The sequence below is a fragment of the Condylura cristata genome, unplaced genomic scaffold, assembly GCF_000260355.1.
Source record: "Condylura cristata isolate star-nosed mole 26May11 unplaced genomic scaffold, ConCri1.0 scaffold00032, whole genome shotgun sequence".
NCBI classification, from domain to species: domain Eukaryota; kingdom Metazoa; phylum Chordata; class Mammalia; order Eulipotyphla; family Talpidae; genus Condylura; species Condylura cristata.
Window position 1 is genome coordinate 265,162 of NW_004567133.1, and position 27,295 is coordinate 292,456.

At 47.5% G+C, this 27,295-nt stretch overlaps 1 protein-coding gene across 1 annotated transcript; it reads right to left on the reverse strand.

Annotated features, from left to right (window-relative positions):
• AGFG2 (ArfGAP with FG repeats 2) lies at positions 1-22,485 on the reverse strand. The gene is made up of 13 exons (XM_012731968.1): positions 22,136-22,485; positions 13,122-13,215; positions 11,927-12,042; positions 10,547-10,700; positions 10,044-10,197; positions 9,295-9,420; positions 8,608-8,640; positions 4,292-4,406; positions 4,025-4,107; positions 3,791-3,874; positions 2,854-2,982; positions 2,471-2,556; positions 1-2,171 (listed from the first exon to the last, which is right to left on the reverse strand). Exons 1-13 carry the CDS (start codon positions 22,348-22,350, stop codon positions 2,115-2,117), a joined length of 1,446 nt encoding a protein of 481 aa, XP_012587422.1. The 5' UTR covers positions 22,351-22,485; the 3' UTR covers positions 1-2,114.
• Positions 22,486-27,295: the final 4,810 nt, after the last annotated feature.

Genomic DNA, 27,295 nt, shown 5'->3' on the forward strand with positions numbered 1-27,295 from the left:
TCTGAGGCCAGCCTAGCTGGGGTCATCCAGCTCTGGCCAGTGAACTGGCTAGAGTCCATGTGGGACAGAGTGACTGGGAGGCAGTCCTGCAGGGAGGATCAGGGCCCAGTAGTGTGAGCAAAACAGTAAGAGGACACAACTTTGGGTCCTTTAAGTTTCAGTATTTTTAGTTAGGAAAGGGGGGGCTGGGGAAAAGGAAAAAGCTCCTCCTACTATCCTCCCCTTTCTGGCTCTGAGCAGAAAATGGGAAACAGAAATAGGACAGAGATCAAGGGTGGCAAAGAAGGGAACAAAGAACACAGCAAATTCAGGGGTGAAAGGAGGGCAATCCACACTGGGAGACCCTGCAAGGAGACAGGGCAGGAGCTGGGAATACAGGAACACAGACATGAGTCAGGCCAGGTACTGAGCTTTGGAAAAGGTGGGGAGACCACACCTGGCTGGACAAATAGCAGCAGCTGGAGGTATTTTAAGAGAAGTCCGCAAAGTAAATAAAGTGACAACATAGTCCCCGCCTTTCTCATTAGGTGAAATGACCCAGAGAAATCCCAAGAATGAACAGCTAAAGGGCCAGGATTTTCTGGGCAATGGTGCAAGAGGGAGGTTGAATCCCAGGCCTGTCGGGTGAGGTGTTTAGCCCAAGCCAGCTGTCTTGTCACCACACAAACAACCCAGACACCACTGTTGTTGACACAACATCCTCAGGTGGAGACTCGAACCACTGAGACTGCACCAGACTGGGCAGTGGCCTATTGCATCTGTGCTGGCACTTAGCTCTCTGCCTACCCCCAACCCGGTGGGAATGCACCCCCCATTCCCCCTGGCTGACCCCCTAACTTCTGCCATAATGCAGGACTCCAGTTCACACAGGGACTGGCTGACTGGCAGTGAGTTGTGTTTAGCTGAAGGAGGTGGCATCATCAGGGCTCAGGCCACCAGGATCAGTCATGTGATCGACAGGCAGCCCCTCAAGCTCACCCAAACCAAAACCAGGAGAGCCATTTTCTTTTTCTTTCAAATGCAGTTCTTTTCCAACATTGCCAGCAACAGCTTTGGTGCAGATTCAGGGGCAGGGGAGGCACGTGGAAAAAAGGAAAAAAAAAAAAAAAACAGAAACAGCCAATTGCACAAAACCTTTCCCTGGAAAAGCCTCGGCTCTGAGGTGCTGGGGACATGTGGCTGCCCGCCCCCATCCCCTGGAGCTCGGCTTTGCTGGTCGAGGCACAGATGGGGATTCATCCGGCTCCCCATATAAAAGAGCTATCTGGGAAGAATGGTGGCTGAGTAATATATCTCTATGTGTGTGTGTATATATAATAGGCTATATTAGAAAACTCTCTATGTATAAATATAAAACACTGGTATCCAAACATGACACCACAGCTAACTAAAGTGCTTGATGGGAGTTGGGTGTGTGAAAGTATGCAGGTAAAACTATCCATCCTGAAGGCCCAGGATGAGGAAGGGAGCTGGGAAGCAAAACTGTGGAAGCCTCCTTGCCCAGTAGGGTGGGGAGAAAGGGTGCCCTGGCTCAATTTGGGCACCAAGGGCCTTTGGGACTCTTTGATCATTGTCTCTCCAAACACCAGCCTCATCCTCACCTTTACCTACTTTTCCCACTGCGCTTCTGTTCCCAAGGTGAACAGGGTTGGGAAGTTGGGCTTGGGAAAAGTTGTTTCCACAGGGGCGCTCAGGTCAATCTGTATGCACAGAGTCCTCCACCCAGGGGCTGGAGCTGAGTGGGTGCTGTGTGTGCTGAGGGCAGGAGAGGAAGAGGATTCTGTCATCGTAATTAATAATCTGGGAATTGAAACACGATTGCTTCTCTAGGCCAGGCCTGCAGTCTCTTCTCCTGGGACTTCTGCCTGGGTAGGGGCTGGAGGGAAGAAGAGAGGAAGCCTTGGGGGGGAGGGGCAGTGGACCCACAAAGTTGCCCTTTTATCTGCAAGCCCCAAGCAAAGCATGAGCACCTCACCATCCCCAAGACCCATCCCTGTAAAACAAAGCCCAATCTGGTCTCAGATCCACAGAAATGCCACAGGCAAGTGGTCACCAGAGCTCCAGGGGGTAGAGGGGCCCCAGAGGGCATGGAAGAGGCCCCCCAGGACACAGTGCTACAAGAAGGGGTTGGTGGGAGGCTTGGAGGCAAATGGGCTTGATGAGGGTCCAGTCTGGAAAGAAACAAAAACAATTTGTTAGATTAGGGGAGAAAGGCTGGGGCCACTGAAGAACTGCAACTCAGAATTCCTTATGTTCAGAAATAACTGTGCTGGGGAAGAGGGAAGTGAGGGAACTAAGAGGGGAGTGGAGGATTAGGGGACAGAAGGACTGGCAAGGCCAGAGATCAGACACTAAGAACTAACCCACTGATCCCTGACAGACAAGGCAGAAGGTCACAAGGAGTTTCATCCTACACCAGCCTTTCTCCTGCCCACAGAGGCAGGCCACGCCCCTGGCCACTGATGCTCACCATGAAGGGGTTGGTGGAGATCCCAACTGGTTGGCTCAGTGGCCTCTGACCAAGCTTAGCTGATCCTAAGTCGCTGAAGGAAGAGCCTAAGAAGCAGAAAAACAAAAGCAAACCTTGGCTGACAGGAGCCTGACCCTGGGCTCAGCCCTGCCTGCCTTCCCTGCAGGGCAAGCACATCCCAAAGTGGCAGTCCAAGAGTGGTCTTCCTCAATCCGGGGAGAAGGGGATGAATCAGAACCAGAGGACATGGGCAGGCTTGGCTTTCGGGCCGAAAGCCCGAAAGCTTGGCTGGCTGGCTCCCTTGTATTCCTGTGGGCATATGCCAAACACAGAGTCTTGGGGTGGGCGTGGGGGCAAGTAAGGCTGCCGGTAGAGTCCCTTACCATTCTGCTGCAGAGTCATGGAAGTCTGTGGGGGGAACAGCGGTTGCGGGAAAGTGCTGGCAAATGCCCCAGTGGGTGGCACTGTCTGGGGGAAGCCAGGTCCAGCACTGCTGGTCCCAAAACCCGGCCCTGTGGAGGGACATGGGGTTCAGGGGAGTTCTGGAAGGCAAGCTGAAGAACAGTTATCCCTACATCCCTTGAAGATATGGAAACAGGGTGTAGTTTTTCCCGAAGTACGCAGCAAAAGTCCCCTAAAAGAGCCACGGAGCTCTTGAGCTTCCACTGAGCTGCCAAACCTACCCTCAGAGGTATGGCAAGGGCAGGGCACGGGTCAGCTTTCTCCTCTCTATTAAACTGCACAAAAGAAAGCAAATGATTCGCCCTGGGTGCCCGAATCCTCTCCCCTGCCAGGGCTGCTATGAGAATTAAGCCACAGATGTAAAGCAGGCAGCCCTGGAAGCTATCATTCTCCCTTCCTGACCTCAAGGTTTTTATGAGCAACAACAAAAAAGAAGGTGGGACATGAGTTTAGAGAGAGAAAAGCAGAGGTTTGGAGGGGAGGTCAGAGAACACAGGATGGGCCGAGGGACCCGGAACAGGGGTGAAGGCTTCAGGTGGCTCAGCGTGGGTCAAGGAGGGGCCCGCTGAGTCCTGGGGAAACAGCTGCTTTGATCAGTCAGCACTAAAGCACCCTTCAGAACTGGTGAGGTAGGGAGGGCCTTATTCTCCAAGTCTGATTCTGTGACTTGGGGTGCTTCTCCCTCTTGTGCCCGCTAGGCGGCCTGGAAATGAAAACAGGTCTGGCCTGGCCGGTGCTGACCTGCAAAGCAGACTGGTTTCAGTACCCTAAGCCAGCTGAGGCTGCCTGCTGCTCCCCCTGCTGGTGTGAGAGGAGGGACACGGGAGAGTCAGCCAGGGCGTGGTCTGGGAGGCTTACCCGTGGCCAAGCCGTTGGTCTGGAAGGGGTTGGTGGAAGGCAGCTGTGGGTGAGCTGCTGGCGCCGTGAAAGGGTTGGTGAAAGCTGGAATGGAGAGTTAGATTTTTCCCACTGGCTTACTGCTGTGGCAACTAAACATTTCTCTAAATCTCCTCGCTCCACTCCCCAACTGTCCCGAGTCCCCAGTTTCCTCCGTGGATCCCCTCCCAAAGACTCACAAAGACAAAGACTCACCTCCAAAGGCGAGCCCTGTGGTGCTGCTTCCACTGGTTGCAGCCGATTGGAGCATGGGGACCTGGCTGGGCATCCCGAAGATGCTGTGATATGGGGAGAGAAGTCGGCATGCCTATGGCCCACGAGCAGGGAGACAAGCTGGGCAGGGGCCCAGGAGGTGGCAGGCCCTGTCCTGCCAGACAGGAGGAGCTGAGAGGCTGGGAAAAGACAGGCCGGGTTTTTTGGCCAGCTCTCTTTCCTTGTAGATCCCCCGATATCTGGACCTACCTGCCAGGGATCCCTCCAGCTGATGGCCCCAGGAGGCTGCCCATGTCTGCAAGGCTGTTCGGCTGACTGGCAGGTGCAAGAGGAGAGGCACCAAATGGAGTCACCTGGCTGCTCCCTGGGTAATCACAGGAGACAGGGAGTACTGGTGAGGCTGGGGGAAGGGCAGGAGGTGGAGGTGAGGTCGATGGGGTGGAGTGAGGCATGAGGCACCCGTGGGATGCTGTGAGCCAGTGCAACTCTCCTGAACCATCCCATCCCCTCCAGGTCAGGGCATTGTGACATGCCGGGATGCCCAGTGCTCCTGGTGCTCAGTCTCCACTGCTGAGGAAGGCTGAGCTTCCTTGGGTCTCACCATCATTTCTCCTGTGCTAGTTTGACGTACATGTCCCATTTTTTTCCTCAAGAGAGAGGAGTCTGTCCTTTTCTCAAACCAGCATTTCCATTTATGGGTCAGTCATATGAAGGGGCAGGAAAAGGGGGTGGGGGAGGTGCTAGGAAGGGCAGAAAGGCCCCAAGATGCCCTGGAGATTCCTGGATGTGGACCGTCGGCACCATTCCCACTCGCCCAAGGGGCCTTCTTCTGGGAGTCCACCTCAGTGCTGGCCCACCTCAGTGCTGGGGGCTTAGATCAGGGTGGGCATACGTGACTGCCAGGTCGGACAGATGGCAGAAGGCAGGTACAGAAATACAGAAGGTAAGGGGAGGCTTACAAAACTGCACAGGAGCATGCAGTCATGGCTCCTGAGAGGAGGCCTGGGCCCTATCCTTTTAAGACAAACTCTGTGTGTCTAAGTATCATGCATTTCTGGACCCTGTCAGTCACTCTGGGCAGCTGTGAGGATAAAATGAGACTACAGAGGGAGATGGCTTTACTTTTACAAGTGCTGGAGGACTCTTAGCCTGAAGGGAAACCCACTTTGCAGTGCTGGCCACACACCCGCGGTCAAGCAGCAATTGCTGGGTGAGTACCTGCAGTCAGAGCTGGGCTGCAGCGAGGGTGCTACCACTTGCTACGGCCTCTGGTTCCTAAGCCCACATTTTTCTGGTTGTAAACTCTTTGAGATAAGTGGGTGTTTTGAAAATCGTCTTTTGGTAAAAGACATGTGATGTTTAATAGTTCAGGGAAAAGAAACTATTCCCAGGGTCAGTGAAGCAAGACAAAGTCTCAAAGGAAACATGTGACAACCGGCTCAAATCCCAACACAGTCCCCACCCTGGGTCCTCGGGGGGTGGCCTGTCCGCAAGCCCCACCTTTGCCTTAAAGGAGAGCCGCCCTCCCCATGCCCGGGTCGCTGACTCCTACTTTCCCTTCACACTCAGCAGAACCAAGTCTTCACATGAGACTTCACTACCCCACAAATGTGAATTTGACCTTTCATTTCCTCTCCTAGCACCCTGTTCTCTCCCTTCATAGCACAGTGAGATATTTTTGTTTATTTCTGGATCAACTGTGTCCCCACTAGACCAATTCCATTGCTGGTAGTTTTCTTACACATGTAGCTTGCAAATGTGCAAAACATGACACATACAGGGTTATGAACTGCAGCACTGTTTAATAGCAAAAAATGTTCATCAGTAAGGGGTGGGTTAAATAAATAGTGGCATATCCCGACAGTGGACTATTGTGTGGCTATAAAGAATGAGGAAGCGTTTACTGTACTGGTGAGAGCTAACAGTACTAGTAAGTCAAAAAAAAGGTGTGGAAGAGTATGTTTATTATGATATAAAATGTGTAAAAAAAAAGAGAGAGAGAGAAAACAGGACAATTAAAAAAAGTGAGTAAGAAGGCCACTGGACTCCGCTACCCAGAGACACAGCTATAGACAGCAGGTAAGACAAGACCATGGCTAAGGCTGTGAACACATTTTCTAGGATGGGCAACTTTATGCATGTTTGTGGAAAAAGGAACTATGTCAGTGGAAATGGAGAGAGGAGGTGAAATCCAGGAAGACACTGATGGCACAGACCCTGCAGAAATGGAAAAGGATGAAGGGGAATCTTCACTTTCCGTCTTGGCGACAAGAGGAGGGAGGGAAAGGAAAATACGGACAGGAGGCAAAGAAGACTAATTTTCAAATCCACATTACCAAACCCCTGAACCTCAGCCTGGTTTCTTGTCAGCACAGTTTTGGGCTTTTTTTTCTGAATGCCTCAGAACTGTAACTGGAATCTCTGTGCTCTAACCCCTTGTGAGAGGGTGTCTTCCACTGGCAGGCAGTGAGCGCAAGACCAGTGGGTGGTGAGTGGCTCTACCCGGGTGAAGCAGAGATGCCACAGGGCAGACAGGTGCCCAGCACCTGCCAGCTTCGAGCCTCCAAAGGCTGCTGCAGCAGTACTAGCAATGAAGACAGTGCTCGCCCAGGCCACTCTCCTTCCCTAATTGCTGGGCTTGCTAGAGAACAGAGAAAGGCTCTAATCTTGCCCTACATGTCCAGTCCTACACACAACAGGCCCTTTCTTGGCCTGACTGACTGGGGTCTGTGGAATTTCCAGAAGAATGCAGCTCTCTTCCCTCACTTAGGTCAGACCTGTTCAGCCCTGCTGGGACCTCAATCAGGGAGCATCCGTCAGGCCCAGGTCTGCCATCCTCACAGGTGGGCAGGGGGCTGTCCTCCTAGCTGTAGGCAGTGCCATGTCTCCTTGTGGACACAAGAGGGCAGAGCAGGCCCTTGCCCAGGTGGGTAGGCACCCTGTAGAGGGCACAGCCTCAGAAAGAAGGCAGTCCTTAGGAACACCTGCCCTTCTCTTTGCTTCCAGTATACTTCCAGAGTCTTGCTCCATGCAGCTGGCATTGTGAACATGCCTTATAGCAGGCTCAGAGGAACTCCCCTCCCCATTACCCCCCTGAGAAATATAAGAATGCAAACTGGCTTGTCAGAAGAGACAACCACCTGTCTCCAAAATCTCCCTGCATCATACTCAAGTTCTTTATGGCACACGCACAGAAACCCCCTGGTGACCATGGCGTGGTGGACAGTGAAAGGGACCTGCCACTTGTCAGCCATTCAATTTGGGTCAAGTAACTGGTCAGGTCGAGCAAATTTACTCAAGCACAAAGTGGAGTTCTTTTCTTCTTGAAGATAGTAGGTGGACACTGCAAGCTTTGGCCAGAGCCTCACACATGCTGGCTGGCTCTGGCTCTGGCTGTAGACTGTTGCTTTTTGTCCAGACGCTGGACAAAGGGTTCATCCCAGGTTCAGAATGGGATGGCTCCAGGTCCTTCCTTCTCTGCTTTTTAAAAGTTGGCCCTTCAGGGTTCTATTGAAAGCAATCAGTTGTGCTTGGAATATATTTCTGAAAGGACTAAGTTACAACGGTGTATAGGCTGTTTTGTTTAGTAACCCCAGCCCTAGGAACACTGCCCTCTGCTAAACTGGCGATTTCTGTGTCAATTTACAACCTCCCATGCTGCACCCATCTCTCCATGCCATACTGGCCGTTATCAGTCTGACATTTTTGTCTATGTTTCGTGCAAAATGGTATTATCCTAAATTGCATTTTCCCCAATTAGTTGAAGACCTTTTCAAATTCACACAGAAAAACAGGGTATTAATTGCTTGCATCCCTTGTTGATAATTCTAGTCTTTCTTGTGAGTAGGAGTTTATATAAAAACACATTATGACTATTAACTTTTGGTCTGTTTTCCATATTGTGTTTTCCCCTGATCTGCCTTATCCTGAATCTGTGTTTAGGTCATCTTTTATCACACAGAATACAACCTATGCAATTTTTATTTGTCAGAATTTATGGAGATTTTTGTTTCTCAGTCTGTTTGAAAATAACATACATTCTGTCTTTTGGTGATGAACTTCTATGTACATAGCTCAAACCTGTTAAGCTCTTAGCTAAGTGTTCTGCTTTCTTCCTCACTTGTCTAGTTTATCAGTCTTGTGACGGTCTACAGGAGTGTCCTGTTCTGTCAGTTTATTAGCTTTTCATTGTGTCTGGTGGATTTTACTTTATGAATCAAGGTTAGACTGTTGATTACTTTACATTCACGATATGAGAACTTCGTGACGTTTAACTTTTACCAATATAAAATGTCTCTTATCCCAACAGAAAAATAAAATAAAAATGAAAGCAACCAACCAGTTCACAGCAGTGCAGTAGAAAGGCTGTGGCAGAGCGGAAGTTAAGAAGCCTGGGCTTGGGCCTGCTCTGCCACTGTGTGGGCTGCATGACTAGGCAAACTGCTTAACTGCTTCATCGGGAGAATGGCCAAATCTGAAGGACTCCTTCTGGACCTCAAAACTCGGATCCAAGGACCCGAGATAGGCTCCTACCTTGGGCAGGCTGTGGGTAGGAGAGAACTTACCAAAGCTGTAACTTCCAGTTAACATCCGACTGGCTGGCAGTGATGGGGTTCAGAAGGGAGAGGGTGGGCAGGTTGGGAGGGAGAAAGAAAGAGTGTAAGTCACTGGCTTCCCCAGATATCTGGTCGTACAGTGCTCCAGCTGCCCTCAGGGTGTGCAGAATGTCCACAGCAACAGGGGCAGCCCACAGGATCTGCAAACTGGGAGCTAAGGGAGGAAGCCGGCCCCCAGGCAGCCTTGAGACTGCCTTTCACTCAAACCGTTACACAACACAGAGTTCACAGGCTTTGCTCTGAGATGAACAGGTGGAGACTTCGGAAACTACCTTCAACTGTGATCCTGTCCTTGGCCTCTTTGGGCAGTCTATAATACACAACCTCAGAGCAGTTTAGGGAGCATGTTCATTCCCGATTTTTCTCGGATGCACGTCTCCATACTTCCCTGTCAGCAGTCCAGCACCCGACCTGCACAACTCCTGTGGTAACTTTCACCATTTTCCTTACGTGAGAGAGCAAAACAGTAAAGCCCCTCCTTCTGACAAGAATCTCCTTGGATTCCTCTTATCCCTTCCTGCAGTTTGGCCTTGTCTTTTGTCCCTCCACACATGGAGATGTGAGTGAAGGTTGATGGGTGGATGTGGACAACTGTAAGCAACAGAAGAGAGGGGACCCTGCTGGGGCCAGGTTTACCTGCGGGTGTTGGCTGGGCCTGGAACGGGGCGTGGCCAGCCGGAGGAATGCTTCCAAATGCAGAAGAGCTGGGGCTACTGCCAAAGGCATCAAAGTTGGCAAAGCCCCCGTGGGAAGGTGTCTGGCCTAAGGGGAGGAAGGAATACAAAGAAGCCATGCATCAAATGTATACACATCGACAATATCTACTAATTCTAAAGCCGAGGCAGCTCCATGGAACACCTGCCTTTCCAGAGTCCTCTTCAGAGGGGAAGGGTGGGGCAGAGAGCCAGGGGAAAGGGAATGTCATCTTTTTTCTTTCTCCATGAGGCATTAACATTTTTGAAGGGCTCAGTGTGAAAAAACAAAACAAAACTGTGTGTGGGAAGAAGCTCTAAAGAGAAAGGGAAACTAGATGACACTTTACTCATTTCTTTACTGACTCCTGCTGATCTCTGGGTAGAGGGGAGGGGAAATGGCACACATAAAACCCCCTTCCCCATTTTACATAAACAAAGTATTACAAAAGCTATTTCCAGGCTTCTAAAAAGGAAGTGCTAGGAGCCCCCACTGTAGTCCTCAGTGACCCAAGCCCCTAAACTGACCCCTGCTATACTTAGGTGGCTCTACCCCTCCCAGCCTCCACACTTCAAAATTACCATCACCTTTGTTCACAAAGAGCCAGAACCAAGTACAATTTGGTCACCCCAAAGAGTGAATTCCTTGGGTATATCTGCTGCAGGGAGGTTCTCATCCTGAGCCCGGCTTACCCCCAAAGGCTGGGAATGCAGCAAAGGTTGGTGCCACCTGGGGGGCGGCAAAGGGGTCTCCACCGATGTCAGCCAGCAGGTCAGTGCTGGCTTTCTTGACTGAGGAGTGGGCAGGTGGCTGAGAGCTCCGGGGTTGGGCCGACCGTGCCTGAGACTGAGCGAGAGATTGGAGAAGGAATCACCAATAGCACTTGGATGCCCAGACATGCCCCAGGCCCTCCTCCATGCGGCTCCTCTGGCTGCCCCTGCAGTGGGCAATGGTGAAAGGAAAAGAATGTGAAAGTGCCCCCAATGGACAGGTTTCCTGGGCAGTTGCCCGGGCCCTCTCATACTCACTTTTCTGGCTTCTGGGTACACCAAGTCCCACACTATACACCATAGAGCATATTAGTCAAGATGGCCCTGAGATACACAGGGACACAGTCTCCTGGAGCTACAGCTCACCTTCTGCAGACACCCCTCTCTCCCAACTCCAAATAGTGAAGGGCACATCTGAGAGTTACCTGGCTAGAGGTGGAGGCAGCAGCTGAGAGAGATGGCACAGGATCACCCAGAAGTGTCCGCAGGGGCTTCCCATCTGGGATGGAGCCCTGGATAGGGGTGGAGGCACTGCCTTTGGTATAAGTGGGCCCCTTGACTTGGTCTGGGGGGACATACCTTGGAGAAAGAATAGTTAGGCTGAAAGGTGAAAGGCGAGGGGTAAAATGACCATGCTTGGCTTAGATTCTTGGGAAAACAGTTCAACTCCTTTCTCAGTTTTCTCTGCCAATTCCTCTCTTTTAAATGAAAGAGTGGGGCCTCTCTGATGACCTAAGGGTTAAATCTCAGTGCTATCACTGTTGGGCCTGGGCTTGATCCCCAGCCAGGGAGGTGGCCCACATGGCACCGCAGTCCTCTCCTGTCCTGCCTCCTGTTCCCCTCAGCAGTGTGTTTCAGTAGATCTGCCTGTTCTGCTTCCCATCCTATCTCTGGTGAATCCTCTCACCCCCTGCACCTCTGTCCTGCACCTTAGTTCTTTTATGTATAAATAAATAAATACATCTTTTTTGAAATAAGTAATTTAGCAAAGTTCTGCCCATCTGAGTTTCCATCTTACTGTCAGCTGATCTTTTTTTTTCCTGGAGAAATGTTTAGTTTGCTCTAGCCTATGTCTCTTTTTCCCTCCTCTATGTGGTCACCTCAAACAATCTGAGTTTCAAATAATAATACCAGCAACTAAACTGATGAACAGGCAATCCTGCTTTCTGACTTCCTACTCTAGGTCCTCCTTCCACTACTTGATGTGTGGCCTCTATTCTGGAAATATCTTCTTTATCCTAAGGAGACCCCTAGCTGGGACTCCAAAATGCTTTCGTACTCACACCCCTTGCTCTGTGCATTCTCTTCTCCACACAGTGGCTACTCCCCAACCCTTCAGCACCCCTCTTGTCACAAACACCCCAGAGATCAGAAGTGAGAAAGTGACACCCAGAGAGAGAAAAACAAGGGTGAATAGAGATGCTGTTCTCATCAGGAGGACAGGATACATACAAACTGCAAAAGAAATGATGGGTTATAGGACATGTGCTTCCAGCCACCTCCCCTCTGTGTAAGATCACTGAGGCATGAAAACTAACCCCACTCTCACAGGCCTTGCTCTCTTCTCCAATCAAGCTTCTCTCCCCAAAAGAGGGACATCAAAATTGCAAGGTTAGTGATTGGGGAAGAGTTGCCCTTTCCTGTTTATTATTAGAAGTCACAATTTAGCCCTAACTGAATCTGAGTGGGACAGATTCCAATACATCTAGCCTTTGAGAGAAGCCCAAATTCAACCGTAGAAACTGGACTGTCAGATGAAGTATTTGGACACGTGTCTCCACAGTAATTTCTTTCCTCCTCCTTACCATCTCTTCTTCTCATATTTTTCCTGGAGGAACTCTTTCACCTTCTGAGGATCCCTGGAATCTGGTATTAAAGAGGTCCGAGCATCAAAAAGACCCAACCAAATCTTCCTGCAAACCTGGAGGAGGAATTGGAGGTAGAAAGCATGAACTGGCAATGACAGCACCTCCAATTTATTCATCAACAAGGGTTTGAGCATGGACACAGTATGAGCATCTAGGTAGTCCTACGAAGCAGACCTGATAAAACTGACGAGCGCCTTAGCGAAATAAAAATAAATGTACAATATGCATTAATCACAACTCACTAAAGGGAAACGGAATGCCATGAGAATTATGAGAAACCAAATTTGAATGGAGATAGGGTCAGGGACACTTTTCAGGGCTGAGGTTTCAAGGACACCCTCCAAGTAAGACAAAGCACCCACCAAACACCAAGAAAGCAACTTCCCACCAATTGAGTTAGATGGGGAAGGGGTTTAACTCACATTCACAAAAATGTGGTGGACTGACAGGTGGCTTGTTTAGGCTCAAGTCAGCAAAGCTGACTCCAGGACATCTTACCCAAAGGGCCCAGTCCAGTCCACCTGGAATGCGTATCTGTGTGGGGCCCTCCCCCTTTCCCTGCATACGTGTCCAGGGGTCACGCCACAGAGATGTTGCTCTTTCCCAGATTCCTCCATCAAGGGGCTCACACAAACACGACTGGGACAGGCATACCTTGTTTTATTGCACTTTGCTTGCTGCACCCTGCAGACACTGCAGTTTCTACAAATTGAAGGTTTGTGGCAAGCCTGCATTGAGCAAGTCTGCTGGCGCCATTCTTCACCAGCACAAGCTCACTTTGTGTCTCTGTGTCACATTTAATTAAGGTCTGTTCACTGTTGTTTTAGATGCAATGCTACTGCACACTTAAAGACGACAGTCTAGTGGGGACATGATTTTGCACACACTGGGAGACCAAAAGCATTCCTGTGACTCGCCTTATTAACGGCCTTTGCTTTAAAGAGGTGATGTGGAGCAGAAGCCGAGGCATCTCCAAGGTATGCCTCTGTGAATATTTAAATGAACACAAGACAAAAAAGCTTACATACTAAAAAATAGGAGGCACTTGACCAAAAGAGAGAACTGTAGGGATTTTCTATAATGTTGAGACGAAGCTCTGCTGGCAAGAAGGCAGCTGTAGTGGGTTACTCACTTCATTGCCCCGGGACTGCAGGAATACTACTTCAGGCTCAGTGAAAGTTGTCATGGAGATGGACTTGACTCGATGAGGAGGGTTCAGGCCTCGCCTGTGGGAGAGAAATGGAAAGACAAAGTATAACATGGTTAGCACTGCAGGTCTATTTGTGGGAAAGGGAGGGAGGAAGGATAAAATAAGACATCAATTAAGTTCAGATAGAACCTTCTGCCTGAAGCTGCTTCCTAATTCAAGGGAAGAAGGAAACAAGAATATTGTGGAGGCTTCTAAAGAGACAGGAACCACAGAACCAGGAACATATTGTGATTTCAGTATTGCAGAGGGAAAGGGAGAGGCAGCCCATCCAGAAGCTTCCTCCTACTCTGGTTCAGACCCCAACAATGTTGTTGGGCAGCCAGCAGGGACGTTTCTGGAACTCAGAGTTGGAGTCTCTTCCATTTGTCTGCTTATCCTGGCCCTTCACCGACAGCACATCCTCAAGGTCCCAGGGTCCGCAGACACCAAGCCCACAAGCCTGAGAGAGGCCAAATGATGCTCGTGACGGCTCCTGACGAGACTGGCAAAGATAAGCTCTGGAGACAAGAAACAGTCCCTAGGCAGGATGCCCCTCTTCTGGTCTACTGAGAAGGTTGGCACAAAGGTAGGGAGTCCCTTTCTTTCAAGGAGAGCCTTGAAGAAAATAAACGTCTCTGACTTTTTTATTTCTAACTCTTTCAACAAAGCAGGAGAAAGCCAAGTACAACCATGAGGTATAAGAGGGCACGAGTCAGGAACATATACCCCGTAGAGATGCTTGTGAGTCAAATTTGTGAGTTCTGCTAACTGCCTGGGAGTCCACTTCTGCCCACAGAAGCCCTGCAGAGACCACAACAGAGAAGGCGCAGAGATTTCTTAATGGGACATTTGAGGCTAAGCCAGGAAAGGTTTCATAGATTCTCCTTTCCTTAGCCTTTGGTTTGACTCTGGATCTACTACCCTCCTTAGATTAAAACAGAACTGTCCAAATTAATACAAATACACTAGACCCTGGGACCAGGGTGAAAGAGCAGTCAGGCAGGAAAAACAGTCAGTGGAAGAGGCCTCTTCACACTTTTACTCTCCTGGAAACAGTAGGCAAATCAAGATGTGAAAATATAAGTAACCAGTAAAGGAGCCTGGCTGACAGCGTCAGGGAAAATGAGGGAGCAGGGAGAGATAACAAGATTCACCCAGTGGAGATGCTGGAGGAAGGTGGGGGAGCACATTCACACTGCAGATGCCGCCAGAGAATCAAAGCACCTGTCAGGTCTGGCACATGTGAGTGCAAGTGGGGGTGCAGGAAGGGGACAAATGGTACCACTGCAGAGTGAGCAAAATGGGCAGCTGCCCTTCTGGATGATTACAGGATTCTAACAAAGGACAAGACCCTGGAGGCTATAATTGAGGACATTTTTCAGCAATTCCACTGCTAGACTTTGAAGTAATGGGTCTTAAAGTAACTAGTACTTTAAAAGACAAGTTATACTGGCCCTCCCTGGTGGCGCAGCAGGTTAAAGCACTGCACTAGGAAGCTAAAGCCACTTCCGCATGAGTTCGATTCCCGCCTGCCCCGGAGGTGACCACATGGCGCGGCAGACCTCTCCTGACCCGCCCGCTGCTGCCCTCAGCAGTGTACTTCCTAGATCTGCCTGTTCTGCTTTCTGCTCTGTCTCTGGTGAATCCTCTCACCCTCCGCATCTCTGGCCTGTACCCCAGTTCTGTATGAATAAATACATAAATATTAAAAAAAAAAAAAGACAAGTTATACCAAAGAGGATGGATATGCTAAGGAAAGATAAGTACAGGGAAAACCAAAAGTAAAGCTTTGTTACTACATGCCAAACAGTAAATCTTAAGTTTGTTCTCCACTGAAGGGCCTTCTGGTCACGTTTCAGAGATATCCCAGTTTTCTCTTTTAAAGAGTCTGATGAATGACAGACTGCTTTTACAATCCTTCCCCGGCTCTTTCTCACCTTAACCACAAGGAACCCTGCTTCTCATTATGCCAGGCCTTTCTGAAGTCCACCCAAAGCAGACCTCAGAAAGACTTCTATGATCCTGGTCTTCTAACCTCCCACTAAAAAATATTTACTTTGCCAATAAGGCACTCTGTAGGTAGGATCTAGCCTTCTATCACCTGGTTCTTGCTTACAAGAAGGGCCCAGGGAGCATGAATATGAGTGTTTCTCAGGCAGTAAGGCAGCACTTAGACACACACAGATGGATGTTCGAGAATGTGGCACCAGAATCCTGAAGTGGAGGAAGGAAGAGAAATGGTCACCGGAAGATAAAAGGTATTATGTTTACACTAGAATAGCAATTTTAAGCCAATCACAAAAAGGTCATTGACGTTTCCTGAAAGTCAACCAGGAAGTGTTAGTAAAGCATAAACAGGGAGGTGTGTTTCCTAGTGGCGTGGGGGTGGGGAGTACCAGGCTTAGGCATCACTCTAGAGGGGATGCTGCGCACAACAGAACTTCCTATGACTGAGCCTGGAGTGGAGGGGTTGTTTTTGGGTGGGGGGAGTGGGAAGGGAGGGGGTGACAGGATGAAGAGAAAATAAGAAGTGATTCAAGTGCTTAGGGCCAAGCGAATCTGATAGAACAGGATGTTTCCACAGCACAGTATAAAAGGCACTGCTCTGACCTTGATGTCTGTAGAGTAGACTTTGTATAACCAGAGCCACAGTTTGGGGGGCAGGGTGAATTCTCTACAAGGCCACACTCTGCAGCCCAGGAAGAGGCCTAGTTACACGGCATTTGTTTCTTGAATCACAGAGGGCACTGCTGATGGGAGCAGCACTGGAGAAACAAGAGCCCCCTCCCGTCCCCATAGCTGGTTGAGGGGTGCTGCGTCGTGTTGGCCGCCTACTGGGTCACACAATGGGACAGATGTGAGTCACTGGCTGGGAATTAAACAGACCTAGCTTTCAACATAACTCAGGTTCTCCCCCAAGAGAAGTGAAAGCTTGGAGGAGACAGTGCCCTTTAGTTATCTCAGCAAATCCACTGTTATTTTGAACCAAGAGGTGCTGGGGACATAGAAAGGCACATTTATTTGCCTAGACTAGGGCAACTTTTTCCATTTGAAAGCACATGGCTGACTAGGATCTAGACCTTCAGCCCATCGATGATGTCTTTTGTGACTTCAGTTTCCTTTTCACAGGCACCTAAATGACATTTGAAATCCTCTGAATCACTCTTGAAGGCCTCAGAATTACTCAGCAAGTAAAGCACTTGCAATAGATCCTAGTGTGTCTAAATTTTCTCACTTTGCCTCTCTCCCTTTGATGTTGTTAAGCATATTACTATTTATACAAATATCTACCACACCTTTTGTTTTGGTATGGTCATCATTCTCAAAGTGGCCCATATTTGGCTTCTACCTTGCTTCATAAAAGCTTCAAACCTGCTCAGCTGCTCAGATAAAGAAGGTTCTGCCAGGTCAACAATGGAAAAAAACAGTTCTACCCAGCACCCAACTTCTTTCATTTGTGCCAAATTTGTCCTCGGGAATTCCTTGCCTCTGAATATTTGTGTTCAAATTCATACACCCCAGATTGTGTTTCATTGCTACTGAGATTTGACTCCTCTGCCTCTGAGCAGGGTTTGGTTCTTATCGTGGATCCAAACATCACCAGGAAGAGCCCCCATCTGGGCCTCTTAATCATCCCTAACAGGAAGGCTTCCCCTTTACTCTGCTCCAGGGTCAACTTCAGTAATTTCAGGAAGCCTCTTCCCAATCTAAATTCTCCTACTTCAACCCATTTCCTGTAGTTCCTCCTCAGCGACAATGATAAACAGCAGTCCTCTAAAGCAGAGCCCCGGAGAGAATCCTGAACCAGCTGCCTTCCTTTTGAGGCTCAACCTCAATCCTTTTACACCTCCCCTCCCCCTTTGGTAATTTATTGTTTTGTCAGGGGCTTTTCAAAATTGTCCATGGGTTCCTTGTGATGACATGCCTACATCTGTAATTTGGTGAGATTCTGCCCACATAGGTGAAAGGTGATGGAAGGACGAGAATGAACCTGAGCAAGGTGTATGTCTACTTCTCTAACCCAGACAACTGCATAAGTCATGAATTACTGAACAGCATACTACATACTCCCTTTCTTGGAGATAAAAGGGCTTCAACAAGGAACTACCACTAGCAAGTCATGGAAACTGATGCACAAGGGGTTGGGGAACTCCTTGCAAACAAGAGCCATCAAGCACATCCCTTGACAGTCAGCCCAGAGTTCTGTCCAGCTTAATCCTTAGACCCATTATCAGAATGAAGTTACCCAGTAGAAGAGTCAAACACCCACTGCTGAGACCGGAAGGATATGGATTAAAGGATGGACCCAGGTCAGAGAAGCATGTAACATGCTTTGGTGAAAAAACCTGGGTGTCAAAAGTAAGGCCCACACTGGATGTCAGTGGGACCTCAGGGCTCAACATCTATTTCCTTTCCAAAGAAAGTGGTTTATCCATTGAGGCACCCAGATAAACCAAAACAAAAGGAACATTTAAGCAACACTTTGGAAATAAACCCTTTTTTCTTTTTTTGGGATGTATGTATTATCAGAACAAAAGTTTTATATACAACACCTATTCTTACTAGATATATTCTGGGTTTTAAAAAAATACTATAATAGTTTATTTTTACATAATTTTGTGCATTTTTCCATCTCAGTTGTAATCCTCATTGGCTTCCCATCACCAAATCACCCATGTGCCATCACCAAAGTCCAGTGCATTTAATAAACCCTTTTTTGTGGCAATTTTTGTCCTGTCTTAGGTTCAACTGGTAGATTCATCCTCTAGTGGAAGAGTTAGAAATACAACTAAACAAACAAGCCTAAGTATACATTGGGGAAATAAAATGGATCTATATCCAGGTTAAGGAAATTAGGTATTGGCAGAAAACCAAGCGAATAAAACTAGGTCACATTTGGGATCTACGATTGTGGCAGCATGTATGTAAATTTAGAAATGGCAGAAACTAGCAGCATCTCTGCCAGGCCCTCACACCAACGCTGTGGGGTTTTGCTACAGCTGAGAAAATATTTCTCATTAAAAAAGAGAGAGAATGAGAATGAGCTCACATGTGCAGAGCTGAAGGTACAGTCATACTCCTCCACCAATACTAAAGTCTGAATTTTCCCTCAGCCCTCAGAAACTTCAACTTTGGCTGGAATAGTTAAACTTGCTGCATCAGTCACTGGTGCCAGCTGGGTACTTGGTAATTGTGTTCATCGCCTCCAAAACACACCGTCCCCTTAAGAGTCAGACATATTTGTAACATACTCAACAGAAAACTGACTTTCAAAATCAACCAATCCTGTTATCTCTTTCTCTGGTTAAGTATGTAATTTCGTCCTCAATAACTTCTTCCTTTTAACCTAGACCATCTCTTACGTTCTCATGTCATCATATCTCTAGTGAGCTCCCACTGCTTTCCAGCCCATGCTGAGCTTTCCTTTACTTCGTATCACTTATCACTACCTGCAATTGCATAATGACTTCTATACTCCATGGTCTCCACTAGGCTGTAATCTACAAGAAAGACTCAGTCAATTTTGTTTAGCAGTATAGCTCTAGTGCCTAAAACAGTGTCTGGGACATGACCACTCAAAAAATGTTTGTTGACTGACGGAACCAATGAAATGTATCACTTTGACTTACCACAATTTGCACCTCCCAGCACCACAAAAACCCAATACGTGGACAATCAACTGTGTAGACTTAAGATGTTGGCTGGTGTGTGTCACATGGAGCCATGCTTCTCCACTACGCCCCCACCCCTCTTCTGCAGCCAGCACTAAGCCCCACCTATCACATTCTGCCTACCACCCATCTGTTGGCTTCCAGCCCTCCCCACAGCACATCAGTGGACACAGGCAGTATTTTAAGACCTTTTTAAGAGCTTTATATGCTTTGCCTCATCCATGCTAATTAGAATGAAAAATGAGAAATACCAACGAACAAATGAGAACTCAAATGAATGAGTGAGAAATACCACCAGAATCTAGGCAGACAGTTACTCAGGTAAACTACAACTTTGTACAATTTCTTCTGGTATTTCTCTCCTTGTAATCTCAACGTGCCTTCAGTTCAGCTTCAATTACTGGCTCAGGTTCTTGATGCTTCACTCTTCTCTCACTGGCTGCTAATAAAGGGCTAGCCTAGCTTCTGATTCTCTAGCCACTAAAATATTCCCTAAAGTCTACTACCTGTAGATGGGGCCCTCCCTGGTGGTACAACGGGTGAAAGAACAGCACTATGAAGTATCTGCAGCCACTGCACACCAGTTCCATCCCCCGCCAGGGAGCTGACCCACATGGCGCAGTAGACCTCTCCTGTCATGCCCATTGCTCCCCTCAGCAATGTATTTCAGTCAATCTGCTAATTCTGCTCCTCACTCTGTCTCTGGTGCATTCTCTCATCACCCACACCTCTGGCCTGTACCCCAATTCTTGTGTGCCTAAATAATCTTTATTTAAAAAAAATTAAGACTACTACCTCTAGAATCACACCCTGAGTGAGCTCCCATCACATAATTCTTTACCAAAATACTAAGCTAATATGTTCTCTCTAGAATCTTTCTAATCTAAAGAAAAGGGCTAGTAGGTTTCTCCGACAAGGTCCCATAGGAATTTAACTTCCTAAGGCACTAAAATACATCACAGGCAGAGGCAGACCTCTTCAGTTGCTGCTCTATTAAACTAAACAATTCTTATGCCATAGTTGCCTCCACCCAAGTCTACTCAGGTCATAGGGATTTGACCTTTCATTAATGAGATCAACAATTATGACCACAAAGGAAAAGTGGTAAAGTTCTGCAAACTGTGTACTGATATAGAAGGAGTTAACATTTCCAGCAAAGAAACCAGGTTTTTAATATGTCCTAGATTCGATGGCCTCCCCTCTGTCCTGATTGAGGGATATTCATTATAGATGGAAATATTACCTATGGGATATTCTGCACCGAGAGTTGTAAAATAATGATAACGTTGTACTGCCCATTTACTTAGCATTTCAGTTTTCATACCACCACAGCTAACTGTAGGACCGTATTAACTTTTTTTTTAAACACTTCATAGGACCTAGACTCTAATAAACCATCAATTTTATCCTTCGGCTTCCCTAACTTATCTTTTCTTTCTATCATCAGATTTTCCTTTTTGAAACAGGATCTGTAGTAAGCTTCTCTTTCTTTCTACTTTATGCTATAAATATTTGTTCTTTTTCTCCGCAGAGTATTTGCCCCAGTCTTAAGTCTCTATCCTCTTCATTCATTTTTTTTAAAGATTTTTTTAAAAAATTTATATGTGCATACAGAACTGGGGTACAGGCCAGAGGCTCAGGGGCGGTGAGAGGCTTCACCAGAGACAGAGTGGGGAACAGAACAGGCAGATCGACGAAGTACACTGCTGAGGGGAGCAGCGGGCGGGTCAGGAGAGGTCTGCCACACCATGTGGTCACCTCCGGGGCAGGTGGGAATTGAACTCATGCGGAAGCGGCTTTAGATTCTCAGTGCTGTGCTTTAACCCGCTGCACCACCAGGAAGGGCCTCATTCATTTTTGTCTCCACCTCAACTTTTGATACACTTCTACTTGGGTACTCAACCATTGTCCCAAAAGCCATAATGGCTTGACCAAAGTCAAGTCTATCAAGTGAGGTTGATTAGAATATAGATAGAAGTTTGGCAAAGGAAGTAAAAATTGAGTAGAGAAATAATCTCAGACTGTATCGTAGGAGACATGGATCCTCATTTCTGGTCTGCCATGATAATAACTAATATCAAATAACAAGTGCTGAAAACTGCAACCCCCAGATGGCAATAGATAAGTTACTAAACCGCTTTCGCTTCTGTTCTCCCATCTGTCATGCAAGAACAATACTGCTGCCTCCTCAGCTCCTGAAGGTGTAAGGAGAGAAGGAAAACAAGGAAAGTGCTCCTTGTTAAAGGCAAACAAACAAACAAAAACCGCAAAACAAATGTGTTGAAGTCAAATTAATCTCTCCATAAACTTGTAAAAATAGACATACAGGTCTAGCACTAACCAAGCATCTAACCAAACAATCTCCTAAAGAGGAAGAAGGGAAGTACCTATATAACTAGAAACCTGGGGTAGATATGTGGCTGTAAATTAGCTCAGGCGGACCAAATACCCTGCTAGTGCTAAGCCCAAATACCCTGCTAGTGCTAAGTGCAGCATTACACATTCTATACATTATACCTCCTGCATCCCAAATCTAGAAAGAGTTGACAGATGCTATCAGGATCCAGTCATAGCAACAAGGTCCATACAGGTGTAAATCACTGGACTTAAGACTGGCTCATCTAGGTTCCCAGACCCTTGAATAAGCTAAGTTCCCTCACTGGGAAATCCTTCAGCATTCCTCTCTCTTAGATTTGAAACCTACCTCTGAGTATTATTCCAGATCAGATCCAGATTAGGGTCTGTACTTTAACATCAGAACCTAGCTCCTTACCTGCTACAATGTCTATGCTGTCAAACTGGGTTAAGTTACCTATATTAACTTGGTTTATCCACCTTACACTCCATGATGGGCACCAGCCAGAAGGAAGAAGTGTACACCTTGAGTCCAGCTTGCCTCTCCCTTTTCTTTTTGCCTTCCACCTCCCTAAAGTTCCCTTTAAAGGTATAGGTCATCCTGGGCTTTTTCAACATTTACTCCCTCTCTCCTCTTGAATTCTTCCCACTTTCAGTTGCGGTTCACCTGGCCTCCCTTCGGGAGTTTCTCCGTTCCTCTCCGGTGTCTTTCCTGTCCCCTGCAACGCCAACCCCAGCTGTGCGTGTCTTGTCTCCGTTCCTTTCCCCGTGACACCTCTGCAGCAGAAGACCCTGTCACCACAGTTAGCGCATCCTCCGGCTTCCACGCCCTCTCCCGCCTCTGCTCTTTGCCTGCGCCCCAGGTCTCGCTGTCCCCAAGGCCGACTCCTCTGCTCCTTCCCTGTCCTCCCCCCTTGCTGGTCCACTTACAGGAGGCCGGAGCAAGTGGTGCAGACGAAGCTGCCCACGGTGATATCCACGTAGGTGACCCCGCGCTGGGCGCACTCGAAGCAGTGGCGGTTCCCGGCCTGGCTGCAGCCGCCCAGTTCCCGCACCCGGCGACACCACACCTCCGAGGCCGCCTCCGCCTCCGCCTTCCCCCCACCGCCACCGGGACCTGGACCTTTCTTTGCGGCCATCACCATAGCTGCCCACTCTCTCCGACCTCTCTCCGCAACTCAGCTACTGCCCCTTCAACCACTGCCGCCTTCCCGCCTCCTCAAGCCGCCTCCGCACGCCGGGCTGCCCTGACAGTCGCTCCAAGCCTGCGGGCGTCTGCGCAGGGCTCCTCAACCCCCAGCCTCGCCTGTTCTGCAAGCTGATTGGCCAGGCCCCACCCACCTCTTCGCTCCCACTGGCCAGCCCTGGACGGCTCGGATTTCGGCAGCCACCAACGCTCCGCCCCCCTGCCTTGGGCTGCAGGCCTCTCCCATTGGACCGCAGAGACTCGGGCCGCGAGAACGGTGCGAGCCCGCAGCTCGTCCCGCCCCCTCTCGCCACTGACTCCCCGGCGTCCCGTCCCCTAGATTCGACTGGTGAGCCCTTGACACTCGGGTTGCAGCGCGAAATCTGATTGGCTGCAAAGTTAGCGCGCGAGACAGAGTAGGTGTCCCGCGCGTGCGCAATTCTGATCCTCCAGACCGGTGCCATTAATTCCCGCCAAATTTCAAAGGCTTACCCTTGGCATTACACTTTGGTGCACAGAGTCACCAAAGCAGAAGTGACCATGTGAGGAGCTAAGGGGAGGGCTGAGAGAAGGGAGCACTCAGAGGCGCGGGAGGTGAGAGTGTGCTTTGTAAATGCTATTTTTGTAAAACTACCTTTTGCCATAGGTGGGTTCTCATTTTATAGCCAACCTTAGGTTATATGACTGGCAATAGATCTCACAACTGGTTCAGATAGGAGTGTGCTTCGTTGATTTTAGAAACACTGCTATTTGTAGAGTTTTTGATCATTTACTTCACAAACTTCTTGAGTGTCTACGAGGTTTCAGGCACTGTTCTAGACTTTGGGAATACAGCAATGAAACGTCTTAGAATTCCCAGCCCAATGGAACTTACAATCTAGTTGGCAGAGGCAGACAATAAGCACGTTAAAAGATCATCAGTTAATGGTAAGGTGTATGCAGAGAATTAAGATGAGTTATTATAAATGAGAGTTACTTGTTGGATAGTTCAGACTGGTCAGGAGATCCATCTCTAAAGCAACACTAGGTTGAGACTTGAATAACAAAAAGGAGGCGCAAATGCAAAGGCCCTATGCCTTGGTGTACTGAAGTAGCAAAAAGGAAAACCGGAGTGATGAGTGCAGTAAATGAAGGCAGAGTAAAAAGGATTATACTGGAGTGGGACCAGACATTATGGATCCGTTCAGATTTTGAAGTTTGGCTTTTCTCCTCAGTGTGATGGTAAGCTGCATTAGTTAGACGTTGTTCCCACAGTGACAGAAAATTCTCCAGTAATTGAAGCTAAAATTCCTTATGTGAAAGACCCATGTTCCTGGTATCTGTTGCTCCTGGTATCTGTTATCTCACTCCTAGGTTTACCTCATGACTTATTCCAGCTCAGCTATCATGCCTGTTACAGCAACAGGGAGAGCTACCCTTCTTAGAGTATGGACCAGGAGACGGCACCCAGCTCTTTGACTCTCAGTGGTTAGAACTCAGTAACATGACAACACCTGAGTGCAAGGAAATGTATTATTTATTTATTTATTTATGCACACAAGAACTGGGGTGTAAGCCAGAGGTGTGAAAGGACCCACTAGACACAGAGTGGGAAGTAGAACAGGCAGATTTACAGAAATGCACTGCTGAGGGAAGCAGAGGGGAGGCAAGAGAGGTCTGCTGTGCCATGTGAGTCACCTCCCTGGCTGGGACTTGAACTTGTGCTGCAGTGGCTGTGGATAACCTTCTAGTGTTGTGACTTAACCCCTTGTGCCACCAGGGAAGGCCTGGAAAATATACTCTTTGAATTGGACCTTCATGTGCTCACCTAACTTCAGAGGTTCTTTTACTGAGATAGAAGGAGAGAAAGGATATTAAGACAAAACTACAGTCTGACACAGAAATCATCATAAAGTTCATAGTGGGGTAATTGATTGTAAGTGGATAAGACTAGAACTAGGACAATTAAGAAGTGAGTTCAGCAGTCCAGGTAAAAGGTGATGGTGGCACAGACAAAATAGGAGTGGGTTGGAGAAAAATAGACTGACACAGGAATGTCTTAGAGGTAAAATTCATGGGATTTTTTTCATGGATTATATGTGGACAGTTAGAGAAAGAAGAATTAATGACAACCTTTCTAGAGAAGTCCTACCCAATAGCACTCTTTGTGATGATGGAAATGTTCTGGTTCCGATTATCCAACATGGTAACTACTTGCTATATATATTGACCACTTGTAAAACTAAGAACCTGAAATTTTGGTTTTATTTTAATTAACTAGCATTTAGATTGAAATAGTCACATGTGGCTAGTGGCTACTACATTGCACAGGCCAACTCTAGGTTTTTGTTTTAAGCAGCTGAATGACTTACTGGTTCCCATTTACTGAAAAGGGGGGAACTGCAGCAGGAACAGGTTAGGCAATTCTGAGAGCCAGAAATTAATAGTTTTGCTTTGGACATCTTTATTTGAGGTCCTTGTGAGGATCTCAAGGATCTGACCAAGCAGACAGGTGGATTTATTGTCCAGCCAGAGCTGGGCGTATAGGCTTCGGTCATTAGTATATTTAAAGTGACTAGTTACTTGAAACCATGGCACAGGATGAGGTTGCTGAGGTGCAATAGGCAGCAGAGAAAAGGAGAGGGCTCAGAACTAAGCCCTGCTCTCACCGACATGTGTTCCACCTCTGTATCTCTCACAGCCACAAATACATCTCAAAGGGAGCAACAGCAGGTCACAGCCAGATATGCAAATGTGACATTTCAGGTCACTTTATTAGTTTTTAAATTATGTTTATCGAGATTACATTGCTTTAAAACTCTGCATATGCTTCAGGAGTACAGGTTCACACCTCTGTGATGCATCCTCTTACACTGTGTACCATCAAAGACCAAACCTTTTGCACCGAAGCCACCGAGTCCCTTCCCCCTTTGATTCCACTCCTCACCTTCTCTTCTGGTAGCTGTAGCTCTGCAATCAGATTTCAAGGGCTTATTTTGTTTTGTTGTTAGCTGTTCCTTTGCTTTCTTTTTTATATTCCATGTATGAGTGGAATCACCTGGTATTTTTGTTTTCTCTCAGGCCACTCTAAACAGTCCTACATTTCAGAGTTCATAATTTCCAAGGGCTGCCCATTCCTATAGTTTCTCATTACCTAAGGGTTATTTCTACCCTCCTAAAACCTGACACAAATTGGTAGTCTTAGCTACCAGCAAACCTTGATGTAGACAATAGTGGGACAAGAGAATTAGGGTGGTTAATATGGACCCCGTAGTTTTCTGTTATTTTGTGCCACTGGATGTGGTTGTGCAATCACAGAGTGCATCTTTTTCCCTCTTTTGTTGCAGGCCTGTCGAGGAGGGACAATCCTATGCCCCTTTCATGATCAAGGGGAACACAGCTAGCATGAGGACAGACACGCTTTTCTGCCATTGCTCTAGATTCAAGAGCAATCCAGAATGTCCAGGGAACCCTTCCTTACCGGACTCCTTGGTGAAAACACGTCACCCTTGCACAGTGAAGTCCACAGAGCATGAGTGCCTTGGGGGGAAGGTAAGCAAATATTTTTGGACAGAAAAGGAACAGTGAGAACTGCCACCCTCAACCCTTCACCCCACCTTTGATTTCTGGACCTCATTGTTGGCGATCATATATCACTTTCTACAAGTGTCCTAGCCTCACAGGTGTGGTCTCCTGGATACTGCTGGATCTGTTTTCAGAATACCATTTCATTGTTCTAGAAAGCCAGCTGCTTCTGGTGGATGGGAAATACGATAACGGTCCAGGGCTTGCCAATTGTCTATTTTCTTTCACTGGGAAAGAGCTTCTTGGTTGGAGACAATTCTATCTGACCCACCCTGTGCTATTATACAAAGTCAGTAATTTCAGGGATAGTGAAATAGGCAGGGGTATGACCTGTAGAGAAAGAAGTCACAAATACAGACTAAAATGTTTCTGCCAGAGTATATAAACCACCACACCCTCTATGAGAAAGGGGACCTGCCACTGGACTCCCCAAGGAGCCTGGGGCTCTATTATGTCCTCAGGACTGTATCCAGCCTCTTACTGAATTCACTTGCTATTTAGAATATTCTTTTTTTTTTCATTTAATTGTTTTTGATTTTCCAGGTAGAGATTACATTATCTTTACATAATGATAGTGCTATTTTTTTCCCCTGTCTCTACTTTCTCTTATAGAATTAAGATGCTTCAAAGTCTAGAAATAGTTAAATAATTGTATATTCCTGTTGGCCTTTCCAAGTAGAGAAATATCACAAGAAATCCTCCAAGAGGCTTTCTTTCCTGGGCTGTGACTGCATTCTGGTGGTGTTTCTCATTTGCTAATTGGAATGCTAATGAGCATGGATGGGGTAGGGCATTTATAGCTTTTAAGGGGTCTTAGCAGAGTACTGCCTGTGTCCAGGGGGGGTGGGGGTGGGGGTGGGGGGAGAAGAGCTGGGAGCCAGCAGGTAGGTGGTAGGCAGGAAGTGAGAGGTGGGGTTTGGTGCTGGCTGCCGAGTGGGGGGCCTGCCAGTCCTGTAGGCAGTGCAGAAACTGGCTCCAAGTGGCACTACACCATTAACACCATGAAGTAAAATGGTCTCTTTAGTGAGAGTGTCTTTTTTTTTCCCTATAAAGCTTCATTTGGACTTTTGGATTAGCATCAGTATATGTTTTTTCACATAGAAGCATCCATTTATTCCCATTTTCTCTAAAACTTTTTTCTAGTTTTCTAATGCCATTTCTTATTGTGTCTGTTAATTCTTTAACCATTTTAACCACTCTTCCTACTATGTTGTTATTTTTTAATCGATTTATTCCATTGAATGCTTTCTTATTTTAATTTCTATTGACTATAATCAAAAACAGACCCTAAGAGCACTGTTAGCTAGATCTCATAGATTCTGATCTATTGTGTTTTTATT